At 34.6% G+C, this 19604-nt stretch overlaps 1 protein-coding gene across 16 annotated transcripts in view; it reads right to left on the bottom strand.

The window, feature by feature from the left end:
• The window catches only part of ERBIN (erbb2 interacting protein), a 150354-nt gene that overhangs the window by 47651 nt on the left and 83099 nt on the right, over positions 1-19604 (bottom strand). For 10 of the 16 annotated variants that reach the window (XM_021939393.2, XM_009208523.3, XM_009208524.3 and 7 more), the window contains 9 exons: positions 18612-18701; positions 17527-17610; positions 10669-10732; positions 8387-8461; positions 7615-7759; positions 6502-6574; positions 6074-6203; positions 5635-5750; positions 3749-3818 (listed from right to left, as the gene is read on the bottom strand). In XM_021939393.2, coding sequence (XP_021795085.1) covers positions 3749-3818; positions 5635-5750; positions 6074-6203; positions 6502-6574; positions 7615-7759; positions 8387-8461; positions 10669-10732; positions 17527-17610; positions 18612-18701 — 847 coding nt within the window. The remainder of the gene's footprint in view (positions 1-3748; positions 3819-5634; positions 5751-6073; positions 6204-6501; positions 6575-7614; positions 7760-8386; positions 8462-10668; positions 10733-17526; positions 17611-18611; positions 18702-19604) is intronic. The other 6 variants (XM_021939397.2, XM_003899746.5, XM_003899745.5 and 3 more) reach the window with 1 other exon arrangement.

Raw genomic sequence — 19604 nt, 5'->3', positions numbered from 1 at the left:
CTTTGCACCTAAATGCTTATGCTCATGATATTCTTCCAAACCAGAACACTGTTCTCTTTTTTTTCTTTAAATCCCACACCTAGTTGGTCATGGTGGTGCAGGTCTATAATCCCAGATACTCAGAAGGCTGGGGTGGGAAGATCACTTGAGCCTGGAAGTTTGAGATCAGACTCGGCAACACATGAAAACCCAATCTTAAGGAGGAAAAAATAGACAAAAAATCCTATTCCTCTTTTTTATTTAAAAAAGCTTTATCTTACAGATAGAATCTTGCTCTGTTGCCCATGCTGGAGTACAGTGGCAGGCTCACAGCTCACTGTAACCTTGAACTCCTGGGCTCAAAGGATCCTCCAGCCTCAGCCTCCTGAGTAGCTTGGACTTGTACAGGCATGTGCTACCCCACCTGGCTAATGTTTTAATTTTTTTGCAGAGATGGGATGTTGCTATGTTGCCCAGGTTGGTCTCAAACTCCTGGCTTCAAAAGATTCTCCCACCTCAGCCTCCCAAAGCTCTGGGATTAGAGGTGTGAATCACCATACCCAGCCCCATTCCTCTTTTGAGAGATAATTCAGGCATTGCAGGCATTTCCTCCTCTTCAGAAATTCGCCTTTACATCCCTCGGTTATCTTCCCCATCTTTGATCCTAAAGCTTAGTCCTATTAAGTCTCTTAACCACATTGTATTAAAGTAACTTTCTAAATATTGTTCTTCCCACCTTAAACTGCCTGGCACAAAGCAGTTGTTCAATAAATGGTTCTTGAGAATCACAAAATGGATGAGGGAATTAATAAATAATTGTTCTGCTCACGCCTTCAGCAACTCATGAAAATTATATTACTGCATGTACTGTTCTACATACCAGAGCAATTTATTTTCATAAACATTAAATAGTAGAACAGTTTATTTTTATAATTCACAACCAAACCTCTGTATACCTTCTCCTCTACATGTCATTCTTTCACAGCAAAATTATTGCTTCATATGGTAAGGGTAAGGGAAATTTTCTAGCCATACCTGATTTGTTTTACTCAATATTCTGTCAAACTTTGAAGAACAAAGACTCCTACATATAATTTTTGTTTTAAATCAATTGGAGAAGTGTAAATAGAATGAAAGAACACTGTAAATATGAAGAAACTGTAGCAGATACTTGGTTAATTTCATTAAAATGAATCATCTGGTATAATTTGCTAGCATTAATTTATCCACAAAAGTGCTACTGCAGGCCAGGCACGGTGGTTAACACCTGTAGTCCCAGCACTGTGGGAGGCTGAGGCAGGGGGATGGCTTGAGTCCAGGAGTTCGAGACTAGTCTGGGCAATATCATGAGATCTTGTCACTACTAAAAACGTTTAAAAAAAAAAATTTAGCTGGGCGTGGTGATATGCACTTGTGGTCCCCCAGCTACTTGGGATGCTGAGGCAGGAGGACTGCTTGACCCCAGGAGTTGAAGATTCCACTGAATCTTAATTATACCAGTGTACTCTAGCCTAGATGACAGAGCAAGACCCCGCCTCAAAAAAAAAAAAAAAAAAGTGCTACTCTACTTAGAATTAGTCTAAGAGTTCCTCAAGATCAGGAGGTACATCTCATTCATTGTGAAGTTAGTAAATGGCATAAGATGGGGTCCAGCAAATGTTTTCTGAATCTAGTCGTAAAATTTCAAATCAAGTTTAAACATATACTATTCAATTACGAGAAATCAGTTCCACATATAATAGATACAGTAATTGCCTGTGTTAAAAAGCTCCAATAAGGCCGGGCATGGTGGCTCACACCTGTAATCCCAGCACTTTGGGAGGCTGAGGTGGGCGGATTACCTGAGGTCAAGAGTTTGAGACCAGCCTGGCCAACATGGTGAAACCCCGTCTCTACTAAAAAAATACAAAAATTAGCCAGGCATGGTGGCACACGCCTGTAATCCCAGCTACTCTGGAGGCTGAGGCAGGAGAATTGCTTGAGCCCGGGGGACAGAGGTTGTAGTGAGCCAACATCATGCCACTGCACTCCAGCCTGGGTGACAGAGCAAGACTCTGTCAAAAAACAAAAACAAACAAACAAACAAAAACCTCTAATAACGGCAATGTATCATCATTTTAATATTCTCTCTAAATTTGCAAAGCAGGTAAATAATACAGTCTTATTCATAACCATAGATTAACATAAATTTAAGGCTTTTGGGATAACAGTAAGGGCTAGGTAAGAAACGGGCCCCAAGGCAGGGTGTGGTGGCTCACGCCTGTAATCCCAGCACTTTTGGGAGGCTGAGGCGGGCGGATCATGAGGTCAAGAGATTGAGACCATCCTGGCCAACATGGTGAAACCCCATCTCTACTAAAAATACAAAAATTAGCTGGGAGTGGTGGCACATGCCTGTAGTCCCAGCTACTCAGGAGGCCGAGGCAGGAGAATTGCTTGAACCCGGGAGGTGGAGGGTGCAGTGAGCTGAGATCACGCCACTGCACTCCAGCCTGGCAGCAGAGAGAGACTCTGTCTCAAAAACAAAAAAAAAAAAAAAAAAGAAAAGTACAGCATGGAACAAGACAGAACAGAACAGAGAAGGATACCCAGTTAAAAAGTTATGAAGAATCCTTGTGGGTTTCTTTACTGTATTAACACCTCAGGGCGGTTAATATAATCCAGAATTAGAATACAATATAGTTTCCCAAGAAAATTTGGCTGCAGAGTTCATAAGTATCATATGAGACCAGTGTATCCAACACTGGGAAAATAGAGCTTTAAATAAATTATTATAAAGTATTGCTCAACATTAAATAACAAGCATTAATTTTTTAATTAAGAAGATCAGTAAATTGTATATTCTATTTTGTTATAACAACTTACAAGGAATCCTTACACACTGTTGGTGGGAATATATTATGGAGGTTCCTCAAAATATTAAAAATGGAACTATCATACAATCCAGCAATCTCATTACTGGATATATATTCAAAAGAAATAAAATCAGTATGTTGAAGAGATGTCTGCACTCCCATGTTCACTGCAGCAGAATTCACAATAGCAAATCAGCCTAAGTGCCCATGAACGGATGAATGAAAAAAGAAAATGTAGTGTGTGTACACAAATACACATACAATCACAATGGAATACTATTCAGGAAATCCTGTCACTTGCAACAACATGGATGAACATTATGAGGACATTATGTTAAGTGAAATAAGCAGGAACAAGAAGATAAATGTCACACATTTTCACTTATATGAGGAATCTAAAAAAGATAAACTCAAAGAAACTAAGAGTAAAATGGTGGGTTTCGGAGCTGGCAGGGGTGGGCTGGAGCATGGATTGGGATATACTGGTCAAACGGTACAAAAGTCAAGTTAGGAGGAATAAGTTCAAGAGCTCTACTGTACAACGTGGTGACTACAGTTAATAACACTGTTATAGTCTTGAAATTACCAAGTAGACTTTAAGTGTTCTCACTATAAAATATGACAAGTGTATGAGATAATGCTATTAAAGTCAGAGTTTGAGTCTGACTTCCTAATCTCTCAATATTTTCACAGATTTAGGAGAAATCAGGCAAGTCCAACAGAATTCATTACTTATAAATCGATACCTATTTTATAAAAAGTCATGTCCTTCTAAATAGAGATTTTTCTTATATAAAAGATACATTTACACGTGTACCACTGTATAGCTGCTCTTAAATGACCCTATGTATCACAGTGCAAAACTATATAACACAAATAGGAACTCCATTAACTTATAAAATCAGAATGCCCACCTGATTATCTGAGAGCCACATAGCTGTCAATTGCTGTAGCTTTGTAAAGCTAAAGGGCAAATTCTTTAATCTGTAGGAAAAAATACAAACAAAAATTAAACTTTAAAATTTGAGAAGATTTAAAATGAATGAGGGCTCAAAGGTTTTCTGAAAAATGCTATATAGTTGCACATGAAAATAGGAGAAAAAAATCTAGAAAAGTCCCATATAATTATTTGTACAGGACATAAGACAAAATATCTAGTCTTACAAGAATTCGTTTCAAAAATATTAATTCTTCAATTGAATCAATTCACCTGGCAAGAAAATGGACAACAGAATAACCTTTAAAAATAACAGTTAATTGTCCCTGCCTTAGAAAAAAGAACACATTAAGGAATGTCTCATAAAACTGCTTTGGTTTATTTGTACTCAGAACAAACTGTTATAGGAAGCACTCTTAGTGATAGTTTGATATAAAAACTGCACTGCTCTCTATTTGTGAGCCAGCAGTTATGTAATCTAGAAGAGTATCCTAAGATGATAATGAGTAAAAACAAAGTGCAGTCATTCATCAGTATCTGTGGAAGACTGGTTCCAGGATCTCCCTCAGACACCAAAATCTGCAGATGCTCAATCCCTTATATAAAATTGTATAGTATTTGCATATAACCTATGTACATCCCCCCCATATATTTTAAATCATTTCTAGAGTACTTATAATACCTATTAGAATACAAATGCTATGTAAACAGTTGGTATACCGTACTGTTTAGGGAATAACAATGGGAATGTTGGTACACGTTCAGTTCTGACACAATTTTCTTCCAAATATTTTCGATCTGAAGTTGTTTGAATCCACACTTGCAGAATCAACTATAAATACCCATTAGAATACTAAACGAAAATATCCTATTTAAGAGGGAATTATCCACTTCAGCCTTGCTATCTTATGCCTAACTAGTCTTCCATGGCTTTCTTTCAAGGTAATTTGCACAACCTACTGTGAGTTGTAGGAATTAAAGGGTGAAACACTGACTTAAGAAAGCAGTGGTTCTTTTAAATAAAACAGAAGTTAGAATAACATAATTAGTCAAAAAATTGAGTTTAAATTAAAGCTCTACCTTATAAGCTATGTGAGTCACCTTAAATCTGAGTCTTAAAACCCTCCTACATAAAATGGGAATACTATTATACTATTTCATAGAGCTGTTTTGAAGACTTCACAAGACACTATGAAAGCAAAAAGTGAAAACACTCTACAAATGCAGTTGAATCATCATTAGTATGTTTACCTCAGGAAAAAGTATGGACATTCTGTTTTTAACTTAAACATTGTTCCAATTTACAACCCTAGTGATCAATTTGCTCTGCATCTGTCCAGAAAAATATTAGCAACAGACTAGATACATTCCAAAGTTGTTTTGTTAAATAGCAATATTAAGGTGAAGATGTGACTTTAGAAATAAAAGGTAACTGTAAGGAGAGAATAAGGAATATATAGCTAAGTCAACCCACAATGAACAGTAACAACCACCGTATGATAAATTAACATCAGAAAAATTAGACCACTCCTTGTATTTAAAGAAAAAACAAAAATACACACTTAAGACCTCATTTAATGTTACTGATAAGTTCCTGGAAACCACAGCTTTTGCAAAACTGTGTATGGCAGGTCCTCAAATAATGTCATTTTCTTAAAACACTGATGAACGAAAGAAGTGATTTCATTATATGTTGTTTCACTGAAAGTCACACTTTCCAAGAGCCTATCAGTAACACTGAGGACTTACTATGTATATTTAAAGAGAAACAAGCACTAGTTATTCTATTATATATCATATGAAACTTAATTTCATCTAACCAACATCTCCTATAAACCAACTGATGAATATAGTATCACAAACCTATTGTCACTTAAATTAATGACTTTTAATTTTTGCATATCACCCATTTCCTCTGGAAGTGTCTCAAGTTTATTGGAATGGAGAAACAGCACAGTTACATTTTTCCAGCTTCCAATCTGAAAGAGAAATATAAACTGAGGATCAAAAAATTTGGCCTACAGGTTGATCAACACATAAAAACATCATTTTTGAAAGTTATGAAATATACTCCATATTTATAAAAAAAATAATGATTAGACTTTCTAATTATTAACTTTTATGTACATAAAGCATTTAGGAACCTCTTCTAAATCAACATAGCTAATTATTATTCAGAAAATAAATAACTTGATAAACTATTTTAGAAAGAAAATAAATGAAGCCACACTAAATAGCTATAATGAAGATAATCAGAAAAAAATGAAAAGACAAAAATCTAGATAAATCTAAAATACATTACCTCTGGGGGCAACTGTTGTAAGTAATTATGATCAGCAGCAAAAGTTCTTATGTTAGTAAGCTGCCCAATAGATGAAGGCAAAGCTTCAACTTCATTGAAACTACAATCCAGTTCTTCTACTGATATTAACCTTTAATTTAAAAAAGGAAATATATATTATTTTTTAAAGGTTTCCTATATATAATCCAAAATTTCAGAACATACAAACATTTGAACTCAACTTTGAAAACCTAGTGAAACCATTTCACAAAGCTAAACTTCACCAATAATAAGCAGGTCTGACTATCAAACACACACTCAACCTGTATACTAATTACTTAAATGTTTACAAAATCTTTAGGTCATTTATGCAAATATCTGAAAATATGTATGGCATGCTGAACTGAAAGTAAAATCTTTGAGGGTGTATACATTCACAAAAAACTTACCCTCCTATAGAGTCTGGCAGATACATTAACTGGTTTTCATCTATTTTTAGAGTTGTTATATTCTTCAACGAACCTGAGGGAAGAAACAACATACAATTTTTCAGCTTAAAAAAGAAGCAAGTCCACCAACAGTCATTGTGAGACATATTACATCTGACAAGAATTAGAAACAACTTTCCTAATAAACTTATCTAAAAGAGATACCACTCCCAATCCCAACATTCTATTCCCTTATCCTGTACTTTCAATCTTCATCCACATCACTATTTAACACAGTGTACATCTGTTTATTAACTCCCACTAAAATATAAGCTTTACTGATAGTAGCAACTTTTTCTCTTCCTTGTTCACTGTTGTAGATATGCTTCTAAAAACAATGTCATGGCACAGAAAAAACAGACAATACAAACTTGTTGAATTAACAGACTAAAGAAATGGCAGTATGAAGGTAGTTCATAACAGGTGTATAACAAACTATTCCATATATCCTAATACTAAAACAGTAAAACATTTTTTAAGTTTAAGAAGTGTTGACTAAATAACAGTAGAATAGTAACGAACTTACACAAATGTAGTTTAGCTAAAACCACCATGTGATTTAACTGAGAAAGATACAAAAATATTTTTGGTTTTTATATTAAAACATCAAAAAGATGTCAAGATTGAAGTTTTGGGTCCTTTCATCAAAATAATTCAATTCCATTGACATATCATTGAACAAGCAACAACACAGACTCAATTATAGATCTCTCATAATCTGTTCAACTGATCTGTTTTCTTGTCTGTCCATAATGAAACAGGAATGAAAAAAGTTACCAAAATAAAAGCTATGACAACAAAAGCTAACAGTTAAGCCAAATTTGGATAAATTAACTTATTTCAAAGAATTTAAATATATTAGAAATAAAAATGAGATTTCCTTAGAGTAAATAAAAAACAGTAATATCAACAAAGGAGCAAACTGTACGACTGATCATACCAGGAAAAATTCAAATAAAATCTGTTCCTGTGGTAATGCAGTATAATTACCTCATAACAAGTGAAATTTGAGATTATGTGGAAGGCTTGCATTTATTTTGATAAAAATTGCATGAATTTGAAAGCAATACAAACCTATAGTCTCAGGCAGCTGCTGAAGTGAATTGCTTGATAATAGGAGGTCTTGAAGGTTTTCACATGCTGAAATTCCTTCTTCAACCATTTCAATATTATTTTTAGAAACATCCAAATATGTAAGCTGTTTCAAACTACCAATAAACTGTAAGTAAAAAAAAAAATCTAATGACTCTATTAAGATTAGTAATTTGTAAAAAGTTTAAGCAATGAACTTGACACCAAGTTTTAATTCAAAATTAAATGTTAATACAAGAAAGAAGACTCTCAGGTAGTTTTTAAAATGCCATTAGAAATGTATTCAGTAATAAAGCTAAGACGTTCTACTAATCGTAGCATAGCAGAAGTGACAAAGAACATATTCTTTGGGAAGTCAGTTGTCGATTACCTCCTAAGGAGATAGCATATATGGGGATTCTTGTGGTTTTTTCATGGGAGTAAACAATTTGTCAGTTGTTAAAACAGAAAGCTCAGGAAAATATCCGAGTTTACCAATTCCTTGGGTAAAGCAAATAGGGACATAAGTTCAAGTGATACCACTGGAAAGGACACACTCAACAGTATTAAAAGGAGACTTACAAATGTTTATTATGAGAATTCTTAGATTATAATCAAGAACGTGCTCATGGAAAAAAATGTAATTTGCTTCTGTTTAATAAAGAATAATCCAATTTCTTTTTATTAATTAAAAGTAATTATAAAAGATATAATTCACAAAACTGCAAAGGAGAGCCAGAAATAAGTGATGCCATTTAAATTTTCATATACATACCCCTGGAATAAAAGTCAGTCTATTAGCATCCATCCAAAACTCTTTCAATCCACTTAGTTGCTCAAGTACTTCAGGCTGTTGGGATTAGGGTAGGGGATAGCAGTAATTCAATTAATTTATATGAATGTCTTTATCTGGCAAAAGAAGCCCTGGGAATTTCTAATAACCTTTAGTTTCAAATCATTAAATAAAAAGAGCCAGGAGAAGGAAAAAAAAAAAAAAAAAGAAGAGCCAGGATGTGAGCCTTTCCACTGCATTATACGGACTACAGTAAAATTATTAATGGAGAAATCGAAGAGACATTCCATAGAAGTAGATTACAAAAAACACATTTAAGCTTTGGATTACACAATAGGGTCAAGTTTTTATATAATTAGTAAAGAAATAAAAAATAGGACTCACTGCTTAGAAGTATAAAATAACAACATGCACTCATTCATTATCAGTAAGAAGATACAGCCTTTTAGAAAATAGAAAAATTACAAATGTTCCCTGGTGACATTCATTAAGAGGGAGATAAAAGACAACATGCAGGCCGGGCGCGGTGGCTCAAGCCTGTAATCCCAGCACTTTGGGAGGCCGAGACGGGCGGATCACGAGGTCAGGAGATCGAGACCATCCTGGCTAACACGGTGACACCCCGTCTCTACTAAAAATTACAAAAAACTAGCCGGGCGAGGTGGCGGGTGCCTGTAGTCCCAGCTACTCGGGAGGCTGAGGCAGGAGAATGGCGTAAACCCGGGAGGCGGAGCTTGCAGTGAGCCGAGATCCGGCCACTGCACTCCAGCCTGGGCGACAAGAGCAAGACTCCGTTTCAAAAAAAAAAAAAAAAAAGACAACATGCATCCTAAATGTCCATAGTCAGGGAAAGGTACATAGACAAAGTCATAACCACATGATACAAATATACTGTAATTTAAACCTCTAGTAAAAACTTCTAATTACATGGTGGAAAATTCTTTATAATATGGTGTTGAGGACATCAAAATTAATCCAAGTGTTGTGGCAGACCTTCATATCCATGCAAAATTTGCTCCTGGGCATTGTCCCTTCAAAGCTGCCCTCTTCAAAGTTATTTCTATCACCTCACAAAGCCACGTGCAATCAACGATCATGTGATGGCACAGAGTACCATCATATCTAATAACCATAGTTAACAGTCATACATAAAAGGCATGTCAACCAGATTTACTGTTAACCTATAAATATAGATAAGAATCCTAGATGTAACTTGGATTAAAAGAAATTTCCTTTTGTGCATTCTTGTAATAATTCTACTGTAAGTTTTAAAAAGTGTATAATGTTAGAAGACCAAAATGGTACAAAAACTAATGATGATTTTGAAACCCTGTTGGATTCTTAAACTGAACAAATGAGAATTTTGAAATAGTCAATATGCAAACAGATTAATTCATACAGAACAAATACTGAGAAAGGACATAATAGATAAATAATTTGGGAAGCACAGCATGTATTTTAGAGAATGAGGTACTCCAAACTACCATGTTCCTCCTCAAACCTCAGCTGAAATTTATAATATTAATACAATAGCCACAGGGCAATACTATAGCAAACAGTTTTAAGAAATTCCTATGCTTAAAACCATCATTTGTGAGCTACCACAATTTTAAACAACAAACTTGTAAACTAATTTAAAAGCAATAATGATACTCAGCTGGATATGTTCCTCTTCAAAAAAAAAAAAAATCTAGCTTATTTTCTGAGTTCTTTTGGAAAACTCACTAGAGACAAAAGCTACTTAAACACTACTCCTTTCCTTTTGGATTCAGCATCATAGTGCACTTGGCATACAAAGTACAAACAAAAAGGTTCTCATTACTACTTCAAAAATAACAGTTGTTTCACTCAATGATTTTCCCCTTAGCTATTAAGTAACATAGAGAAGTATCTTATTACTGAATAAATTCACAAGCCATACCCCATGGAGCTATCTCTGATTCAGAACTACTTTTACCTGCTGCATTCCAGACTGATGTTTCTCACTTATAATCACTCAAATTTTCTGCTTCCTATGCTAAAAATTGTTTAGGTATCTCTTCCATGGACTTCTCATTGCTTTTACATTTTATGCTCATCTGTCTGGTTAATTTTTCTATCTGTCTGGAAAGTTCTGGCTACGAACTTCCATATCTTATAACTAAAAAAAAAAAAAAAAAAAAGGCAAACCTTTATCCAATTTTTAAAAGAAATACATTAATTTTCACATTTTGTTCTTCATCAAATATAAGAACTTAGGGAAAGTGAGACTGATGAGAACTTACCACTTCCGTGAATTCGTTACTTCCCAAATCCAGTCTTTCCAGCTGGGTCAGTCTGTTCATGGTTCTGTTCATAATGGAGTAATGAAAAATTAACTACAAAAATATCAATTACATGGAAGCTTTCAAAACATAGTCTAAAACATTCTTATGGAATATGTAATTATTTATAGGCTTTCTATGTTGACAAAATAAAAATATTAATTTTCTAAAAAATTTTAAAAGTTAGATTTCTAGATAAAATAGATGATCAGTTATTATCTTACTTTGTCTTCTCATTGGTCTTTTCATTTCTATTTTTATTTTTTTTTTTTTTTTTTTGAGACGGAGTCTCGCTCTGCCGCCCAGGCTGGAGTGCAGTGGCCGGATCTCAGCTCACTGCAAGCTCCGCCTCCCGGGTTCACGCCATTCTCCTGCCTCAGCCTCCCGAGTAGCTGGGACTACAGGCGCCCGCCACCGCGCCCGGCTAGTTTTTTTGTATATTTTAGTAGAGACGGGGTTTCACCGTGTTAGCCAGGACGGTCTCGATCTCCTGACCTCGTGATCCGCCCGTCTCGGCCTCCCAAAGTGCTGGGATTACAGGCTTGAGCCACCGCGCCCGGCCTACATTTCTATTTTTAAGAAGCAACTGCAACAAATTTAAACCCACAAGCCAGAATACGAATAATGAGTTTCTATTTTTTCACATAATAAATTTTCATATAGTACAAGTCAGCTAATAAATTTTGGCAGATGCCTAGTAATTACTACCATAATTACAAAAATTCTTTTTCAAAACTGCTCATATATTTGTAAGACTTTAAGATAACTGTAACTCTGAAAATTAATATTCAAAATGCTAACAGTACATGTATTATTACTCCCCACATGTTCAAATTAAATCTAATACAATTCAAAATAAAGTTATATTATATGAATCACAAATTAGTAGTTGACATTTATTTTAAATAAAAGCAATAATACACCATTCTTAACTTCCAACTTAACATCAACACTTCACTGAAACTACAGGAACTTGAAAGATGTACAAACCAGTTTTGTAATGAAATAAACTATGTTGCACTTTTATCCTTTATCTCTCCTTTTACAAAGGTACCTTTTGAAACTAATTCAAACAAATATTTATGCTCTTAAGTTGCTATTTTTGTATAACCTCTATTATTTAATATAGAGATGCTACCAGTTACCCAGATAAGAAATTCTGTATTAAGGATTTTGTAGGATATGACAAAATGAGAGCAAAATATAGTTACAATCACAATATCAGTATATTACATTACTGTTAATACTTTGAAAATGAGTATCATTTAAAATCCACAGGCGCTTCAAATTATGGCACGAAAAACAAACTATTCCTATCTTTTCTGGAATTTTAACAAAAATAAGTGGTAAGTTAAAATAAAACTCAGTTGCAACATTTCTCCATCTTTTTAGTTAAAAAATATAAGAACAAACACCATCATTGTAATGAAACTGTCATTGGTCTACATTAGAAGCGAATTTTCCCTTTACATTTTAAATATGCCATTCTGTCATCAACCCTTCAATTCATCTCATAATGCCAATTTTTATAAAACTGCTTTCACTTAGATTTACTAAGTGCCTATTCTCAGGTACTATAATTCTACTTCCTTACTCATATCTTTCCCCAGAAAACCTGTAAGTTCTAGCTTCCTTCATAACAAGCGAAAGGTTGTTTCCAGGATCTTTCTCCAGATGTATAAAGTCACATGCTATGATAGTAATTTCCTATATTCAAATAACTATACCAGGTGGAGATTTGCAAAAAGTAAAGAGGATTGTGAGGAGAAAGAGAAGACTGAAAGAACAAAACATAATCTTACATTTCTTGCTTCAGTATTGTTATGACAAGATAACAGAAAATTCACATGCAACTATTGAGCACATAATGTCAATGGCGTAACAGTTTTAGAATAGGGTACAAAAATGAAAAGCAGTGCATTGGAAAAATTCAATTACAGATGATGGCCTGGAAAAGTTAAATTTTAAAACAATTTTAGGAAAATGTGAGTGATACAGATATGTAATAGAAAAGAAAATATATTGTCATGTCAAAAAGTGTCTCAATCTCAACTCTCTGTAGTTAATAATGACAACTGTGGCTATACTCAAACACTTTAGAAATCTCAGAAGTAAAACTGCATCCTAGATTAAGATCTAGCCGCCTATCTCAAGGAGAAAACATAAACAATATTCCTCAGATTTTCTCCCATCTGTTTCTAAAACTCATCTGTATTGAACTCATTTTACTTTCTCCTCTCCTCAAAGGAAAAGTAAAACATCTTTTGTGTTCTTGGTACTAGTTCTCTCCAATATTCTTTAGGTAGCATTAAATTTCACTTAACTATATATCTAAAACAACAGCTCTTTCCATTGCTCTAATCTTTGATATAGTCATATAACCTAAATGCACATTACTTTGTAATATTTACAACTATATCCTCTTGTTTGTGAGGTCCCAAAAGTTATAATCACGCAAAAACAATTAGGAAAGAGAAAGAAAGAGCATCCAAATTGGAAAATAAGAAGTCAAAATTAGCCTTGTTCACAGACAACATGATCTTATACCTAGAAAAATCTAATGACTCCATCAAAAAACTGTTAGAACTGATAAACAAATTAAGTAAAGTTGAAGGATACAAAATCAACATGTGAAAATCAGGAGGATTTACATATGCCAACAGCAAACAATCTGAAAAATCAAGAAAGCATTCCCATTTATAGTAGTTACAAAAAATATAAAATACCAGCCAGGTGCAGTGGCTCACGCCTGTAATCCCAGCACTTTGGGAGGCCTAGGCAGGCGCATCACGAGGTCAGGAGATAGAGACCATCCTGGCTAACATGGTGAAACCCTGTCTCTACTAAAAACACAAAAATTAGCCGGGTGTGGTGGTGGGCGCCTGTAGCCCCAACTACTCAGGAGACTGAGGCAGGAGAACGGCGTGAATTTGGGAGATAGAGTTTGCACTGAGCCAAGATTATGCCACTGCACTCCAGCCTGGGCGACAGAGCGAGATTCCATCTCAAAAATATATTTATATATATGTGTGTGTGTGTGTGTGTGTGTGTGTGTATATGTATGTGTATATAGTTATATATGTGTATGTGTATATATATATATATATATATACACACTTAAGAATCAGTCTAAAGACATGAAAGATCTATACAAGAAAAACTGTAAAACTCTGACGTAAGAAATTAAAGAGGACACAAAAAAATGGAAAGATACTCCATGCTCATGGATTAGGATAGTTAAAACGACAATACTACCCAAAGCAATGTACAGATTCAATGTCATCCCCATCAAAACACTGACATTCTTAACAGAAATATTTTTAAAATCCTAAAATGTATACAGAACCACAACAAAAGATTCCAAATAACCACAGTGATGCTGAGCAAAAAGAACAAAGTTGAAGGTATCACACTACTAGACTTCAAAATGTACTACAAAGCCATAGTAATCAAAACAGCATAGTACATAGGCACATAGACCAACGGAAAGGAATTGAGAACCGAGATATAAATCCATGCATTTACAGCCAACTCATCCTAGGAAAAGGTGCCAAGAAGATAAAATGGGGAAAAGACAGTTTCTTCAATAATTGATGCTGGGAAACTGGGTAACTATATGCAGAAAAATAAAACTAGACCTCTATCTCTCACCATACACACAAAGTAACTCACAATGGGTCAAAGACTTAAATCTGAGACCTGAAACTATGAAACTACCAGAAGAAAACACTGGAGAATGTTAATTCCCAATATCAGTATCAAGGATACTGGTTTGGGCAATGATTTTTTTGTGCAAGACCTCAAAAGCACAGGCAATCAAAGCAACAAAAATAGACAAATGGGATTACAGCAAGCGAAAAAACCGCACAGCAAAGGAAACTATCAACAAAATGAACAAACCACAGAATGGGAGAAATATTTGCAAAGTATCCATCTGACAGGAATTAATAATTAGAATACATAAGAAGCTTCAACAAATCAATAGCAAAAAAAAAAAAAATTATATTGTAAAATACACCAAAGATCTGAATAGACATTTCTCAAAAGAAGACATACAAATGACAAACAGGTATATGAAAAAATGATCATCACTAATCAGAGAAAACTACAATGAGATATCATCTTGCCCTACTTAAAATGGCTTACATTAAAAAGATAGGCAATAACAGACGCTAGCAGGGATGTGGACAAAGAGGAATCTCTGAACACTGTTGGTGGGAATATAAATTAACACAGCCACTATGGAGAACAGTACAGAAGTTCCTAAAAAAAAAATTAAAAATGGAACCATCCCACAATCCAGCAATTCCACTATTGGGTATATATACAAAAGAAACGAAATCAGTATACTGAAGGGTTATCTGAACTGCTATGTCTATGGCAGCACTATTCGCAATAGCCAAAATATGGAATCAATTTAAGTAACCATCAACAGATGAATGGATAAAGAAAATATGGTACATGTACAAGATGGAATATTATTCAGCCATAAAAGAGGCTGCCTACAGTAACATGGGTTGATCAGGAGGCCATTACATTAAGTGAAATAAGCCAAGCATGTACTCACTCATATGTGCGAGCTAAAAAAAGTAGATCCCAGGCCGGGTGTGGGGGCTCACGCCTGTAATCCCAGCACTGTGGGAAGCTGAAGAGGGCAGGTCATTTGAGGCCAGGAGTTCAAGACCAGTCTGACCAACATAGCAAAACCCCGTCTCTACTAAAAATACAAAAAATTAGCCAGATGTGGTAGTACATGCTTGTAGTCCCAGCCACTCTGGAGGCTGAGGAACAAGAATCACTTTAACTCGGGAGGCGGAGGGCGCAGTGAACTGAGATCATACCACTGCACTCAAGCCTGGTCGACAGAGACTGACTCCGTCTCAAAAAAAAAACAAAACAAAAAATGAAAAACAGATCTCATGAAGATAAGAGTAGAATGGTGATTACCAGAGGCTGAGGAGCGCAGTGGGGAGGAAGGAATGAAGGGGAAAGAATATAAATGTATTTATTACCACTGAACTGTACACATAAAAATGGTAAAGATAGTAAATTTTAAACATATTTTACCTCAGTAAAAATGTATTTATAAGGCTACAATCATATCTTAAAAGGAGAAAAGAATATCTGCAAATTCACTGAGAGTCTAATTTGAATCTCTAAAAGGTGTTAAAATCAGTTAATTACCTATGATATCACATAGTAATTGCAGGCTTAGCTATTACAGTAGACAATTTACATCTTGTTATTCAAATCTCTTAGAAACCAGTCACGTTTTTAGCTAAGGAATTATCAATGAGAGTGTCAAATCTGCAATATATATATATATTTTTGAATTTTAATATGGATTATAATTTGACTTTAACTTATACTCACAATCATCACTATAAACATTCATCCCTGCATAAAACAATTACTCAAAACATTGTCTTTTGGAATAAAAAATAAGACACAGTCTCTGTCCTCACAGATAATCATGGGAAACCAAGGGGAAAGATATACATGCACATACATGCATGTTATATGCTGGTCAGGGAAGAAGAGAGTGACATACAATAAAAATAGATCGAGCAAATACTGTTAACAGATATAAATATGTTAACATTATCCAGCAAATACTGTAACAGATATAAATATGTCATAGAAGCTGAGTAAACAGAACATCTCCTGGGGTAACTGGAGATGTTTTCCTTCTCAAGAGGTGAGAAGTTTGTTGTTTGTTTTGAGACAGGGTCTCACTCTGTTCTTATGCAGTGGTGCAATCATTGCACACTACAAGTGCAAATTCCTAGACTCAAGAGATCCTCACTCCTCAGCCTCCAGAGTAGCTGGGACTATAGTTACATGCTACCGTGCCCAGCTAATTTTTTAATTTTCTGTAGAGATGGGGGTCTTGCTTTGTGGCCCAGGCTGGGTGGGCAAATCTTGATGATCCAATTTCAACATGAGTTGACAGATTTTTTCCATAAAGGGCCAGAGAGTAAATATTTTAGGTCCTGTACACCTAAAAAAGTTTAGAGCCTACAGTGATAGAGCAGTGACAACCACTCTAACACCAACAACAGATGCATACAGTAGTGACAACTACTTTATCACTGTAAAGCAAAAGCAGTCACAGACAATACGTACATGAATGCATGTGGTTGTGTTCCAATGAAACTTTTGTTTACAAAACCTGACAGTGGACTAGATTTAATCACAGACTGCAGCTTGCCAACCCTTAAAATGTAACACTATAGCAACGCATTCATAGTGTTTTAAGATATTTGGTCAACGAATGGCCACAGACTACAGTGCATTTTGAGTTTGTAGACCTGTTTCTTTTATAATTAAATCTTTTTATTTGCTCCTGGATTGCCATTTCTTGTTGTTAGCTTACCATTAGGGAACCAATCATCCCATTTCTAATTTACAACACACTAGAAAGCCAGAAAATCAAGTTCTACTGTTACCAGGCTTCACGTGAAGATCCTATGGATCTTTCTAATGAGCAATATGTGTATGAACTTTAGTAGACAAATCTGGGATTTCTACTCAGTATTGAGGTGGGCTTTACATACTTATTATTTTGACTTTTACGTCACACACAAGACTGCATTTCAGAGAGCTATAAATCATTACCAACACAGTACCACGTTAAACACCAACAACAGACACATACATTTCAATATTTTAACACCACTAATTAAAATATGATGACCACACAGTCAAGATTTACAAATAATTTACACCACATTTTAGGTAATAAAAATTTACATTTTTAAAGACTTAATCATTAAAAATTATAAATTAAGTTTTTTAAAGAACAGCACCTTTACTTACTTAGGCAACATTTTTAACTGGTTTTCTCTAAGCTCTAATATTTGGAGTTTAGTTAATCTGCAATACAAAAAACAAATCACGTATCTAGGACAAAGACAATGAATTTAATAAATTAATGTTACATTCTAATGTTTTAAAGGAAGCAATATAATTGTGTAATTACTATATGCAAAGTAATATATTAGAAATTACAGAATACAACATAAAATACAAAGGAAGAAAAGACTATTTTTGCTCCTCAAAATTATGGTCAGAGGAAAAGGGTTAGCACTTCTACACATTTTCAAAGTGACAAAGTGATTATCCCCAAGAATCAATCCTCTGGAATTTCATACCTTTTAGCAAAAATGCTCACAAATATTGTTAACTCTTGGTAGATTCAAAAACAATAATGCAACTCTAAAGTGCTGCCCTGAGAAGAAATAAAGAAACAAAACGAGGAGGAGAAATCCTCTGGCACTTCATTGATGTACATTCCACTAAAACTAGAGAGAAAATGAACAGACTAAGTGATGCAAATGCCAGATACAGAAGAGGAATCTGACAAGAACATCAATGATTTTTACATAAAAGATGGCTACAAAATTAACATTTAGTTGACTAGCATTTTCTCTAGTAGTTAAACTCAGTAATAACTTCATATCTATTATTCATTCATCTGTTTAAAAAATTACTCAGAGATTTGAGGGTGGCAGGGAGATGATGAGGTCACCCCCAGAAACAGATTCCCTTTTCTCAAGAATTTTGATTACAGCAGGGAAGACAGATAAATCAATTATTAGATCATTTTAGAATGCTAAGAATACAGCTTTCAGTATCTCAAGCATACAGAAATTACCCCCATTGAAACGTTGTTTTGGCCACCTAAAAAAACATTTTCTTTTTCCTTCAAACTCTCACTGATTATTGTTTACTAGGAAAAATTAATTCAAAGCCACCAAAGAGACTATTAAAGTCACAATGCTTGGGAATAATTTAAAAAGAGCCTATGAAACTGTAATTAGTAGTACTACCAAAGCAGCTTATAGTTTTGTAAACTTTATAAGAGCTAATAATAAAAGGTTTTAGAAGAAGCCATAATTTACCTGCCAAAATTAGCTGGCAAGAACTCAAGAAAAGCATCATTCAGATACAACTGGGTTAGGTTTAACAGCTGAGAAAATCCATCCGGAAGCCTACATAAAATACCAGAATTTAAATTAAGTTCATGTAAGAAATTCAGTCTTTTACTAAAATCTAAGACTCTCATATTTTTCCAACAGACAGAAAACAGTCACTTCTTTACTTTTATAAGAGCCCCTTCAAAGATTTGCCTTTTATAATAACCTACTTGTTTCAATGTATCTTCATCACATTGTAAACAGAAAATGAGGCAATATTTGTTTTAATAATGTAAAATCTGAACAAAACACTCATCTATGAACGAGCCACAATACATAAAAATGTATTTAGGGTACAACTCTGAAATCAGCAGGCACTCTTGAAATCTGTCTTATCTACTCTCAATCAAAAGGACTATCAAAAGGACTAGATAAGAATTTCTAAACCTTGGCAGAGAAATTTTGGGCTGAATTTTGTTGTACCTAGGCTGTCCTGTGCACTGTAGAATGTTTAGCTACAACACTGATCCCTACAAACTAGATGCCAATAGCGTGCATGCACGCACACACATACCCCACTATGAAAACCAAAAATGTGTCCAGAAACTGCCAAAAGTCTCCTGGGGCACAACAGCCCCCAGCTGAGAACCACTGGTTGAGATTACTTTCAATTTCAATATTTGGCTCCTGAACAATTTTAAGACTATATGATTTTATAATAAGCAAACGAAAAGAAATAACATTTAAAGCTAAATGACGTTAGGGCCATGTAACAATCTACATGTGTTAGCTTTACTTCTATTTTTTGTTGATTATGAAACAAGTAAAGATCTAGAATTTGATGCTAGAGCAATATTTTCAAATGAAGAGACTATGCATAATCTTTACATGTTGGTTCTGGATTGCTATGCTTCTTTCATCTTTTGCTTCACCGTTCCATTTTTGCAAAATTTAACAGCCTTGGTGCCAGGAAAACTT

The sequence above is a fragment of the Papio anubis genome, chromosome 5 (assembly GCF_008728515.1).
Source record: "Papio anubis isolate 15944 chromosome 5, Panubis1.0, whole genome shotgun sequence".
Classification (NCBI taxonomy): Eukaryota; Metazoa; Chordata; class Mammalia; order Primates; family Cercopithecidae; genus Papio; species Papio anubis.
The sequence above is the reverse complement of the archived record's forward strand: the minus strand, read 5'-3'. Positions and strand labels throughout refer to the sequence as shown.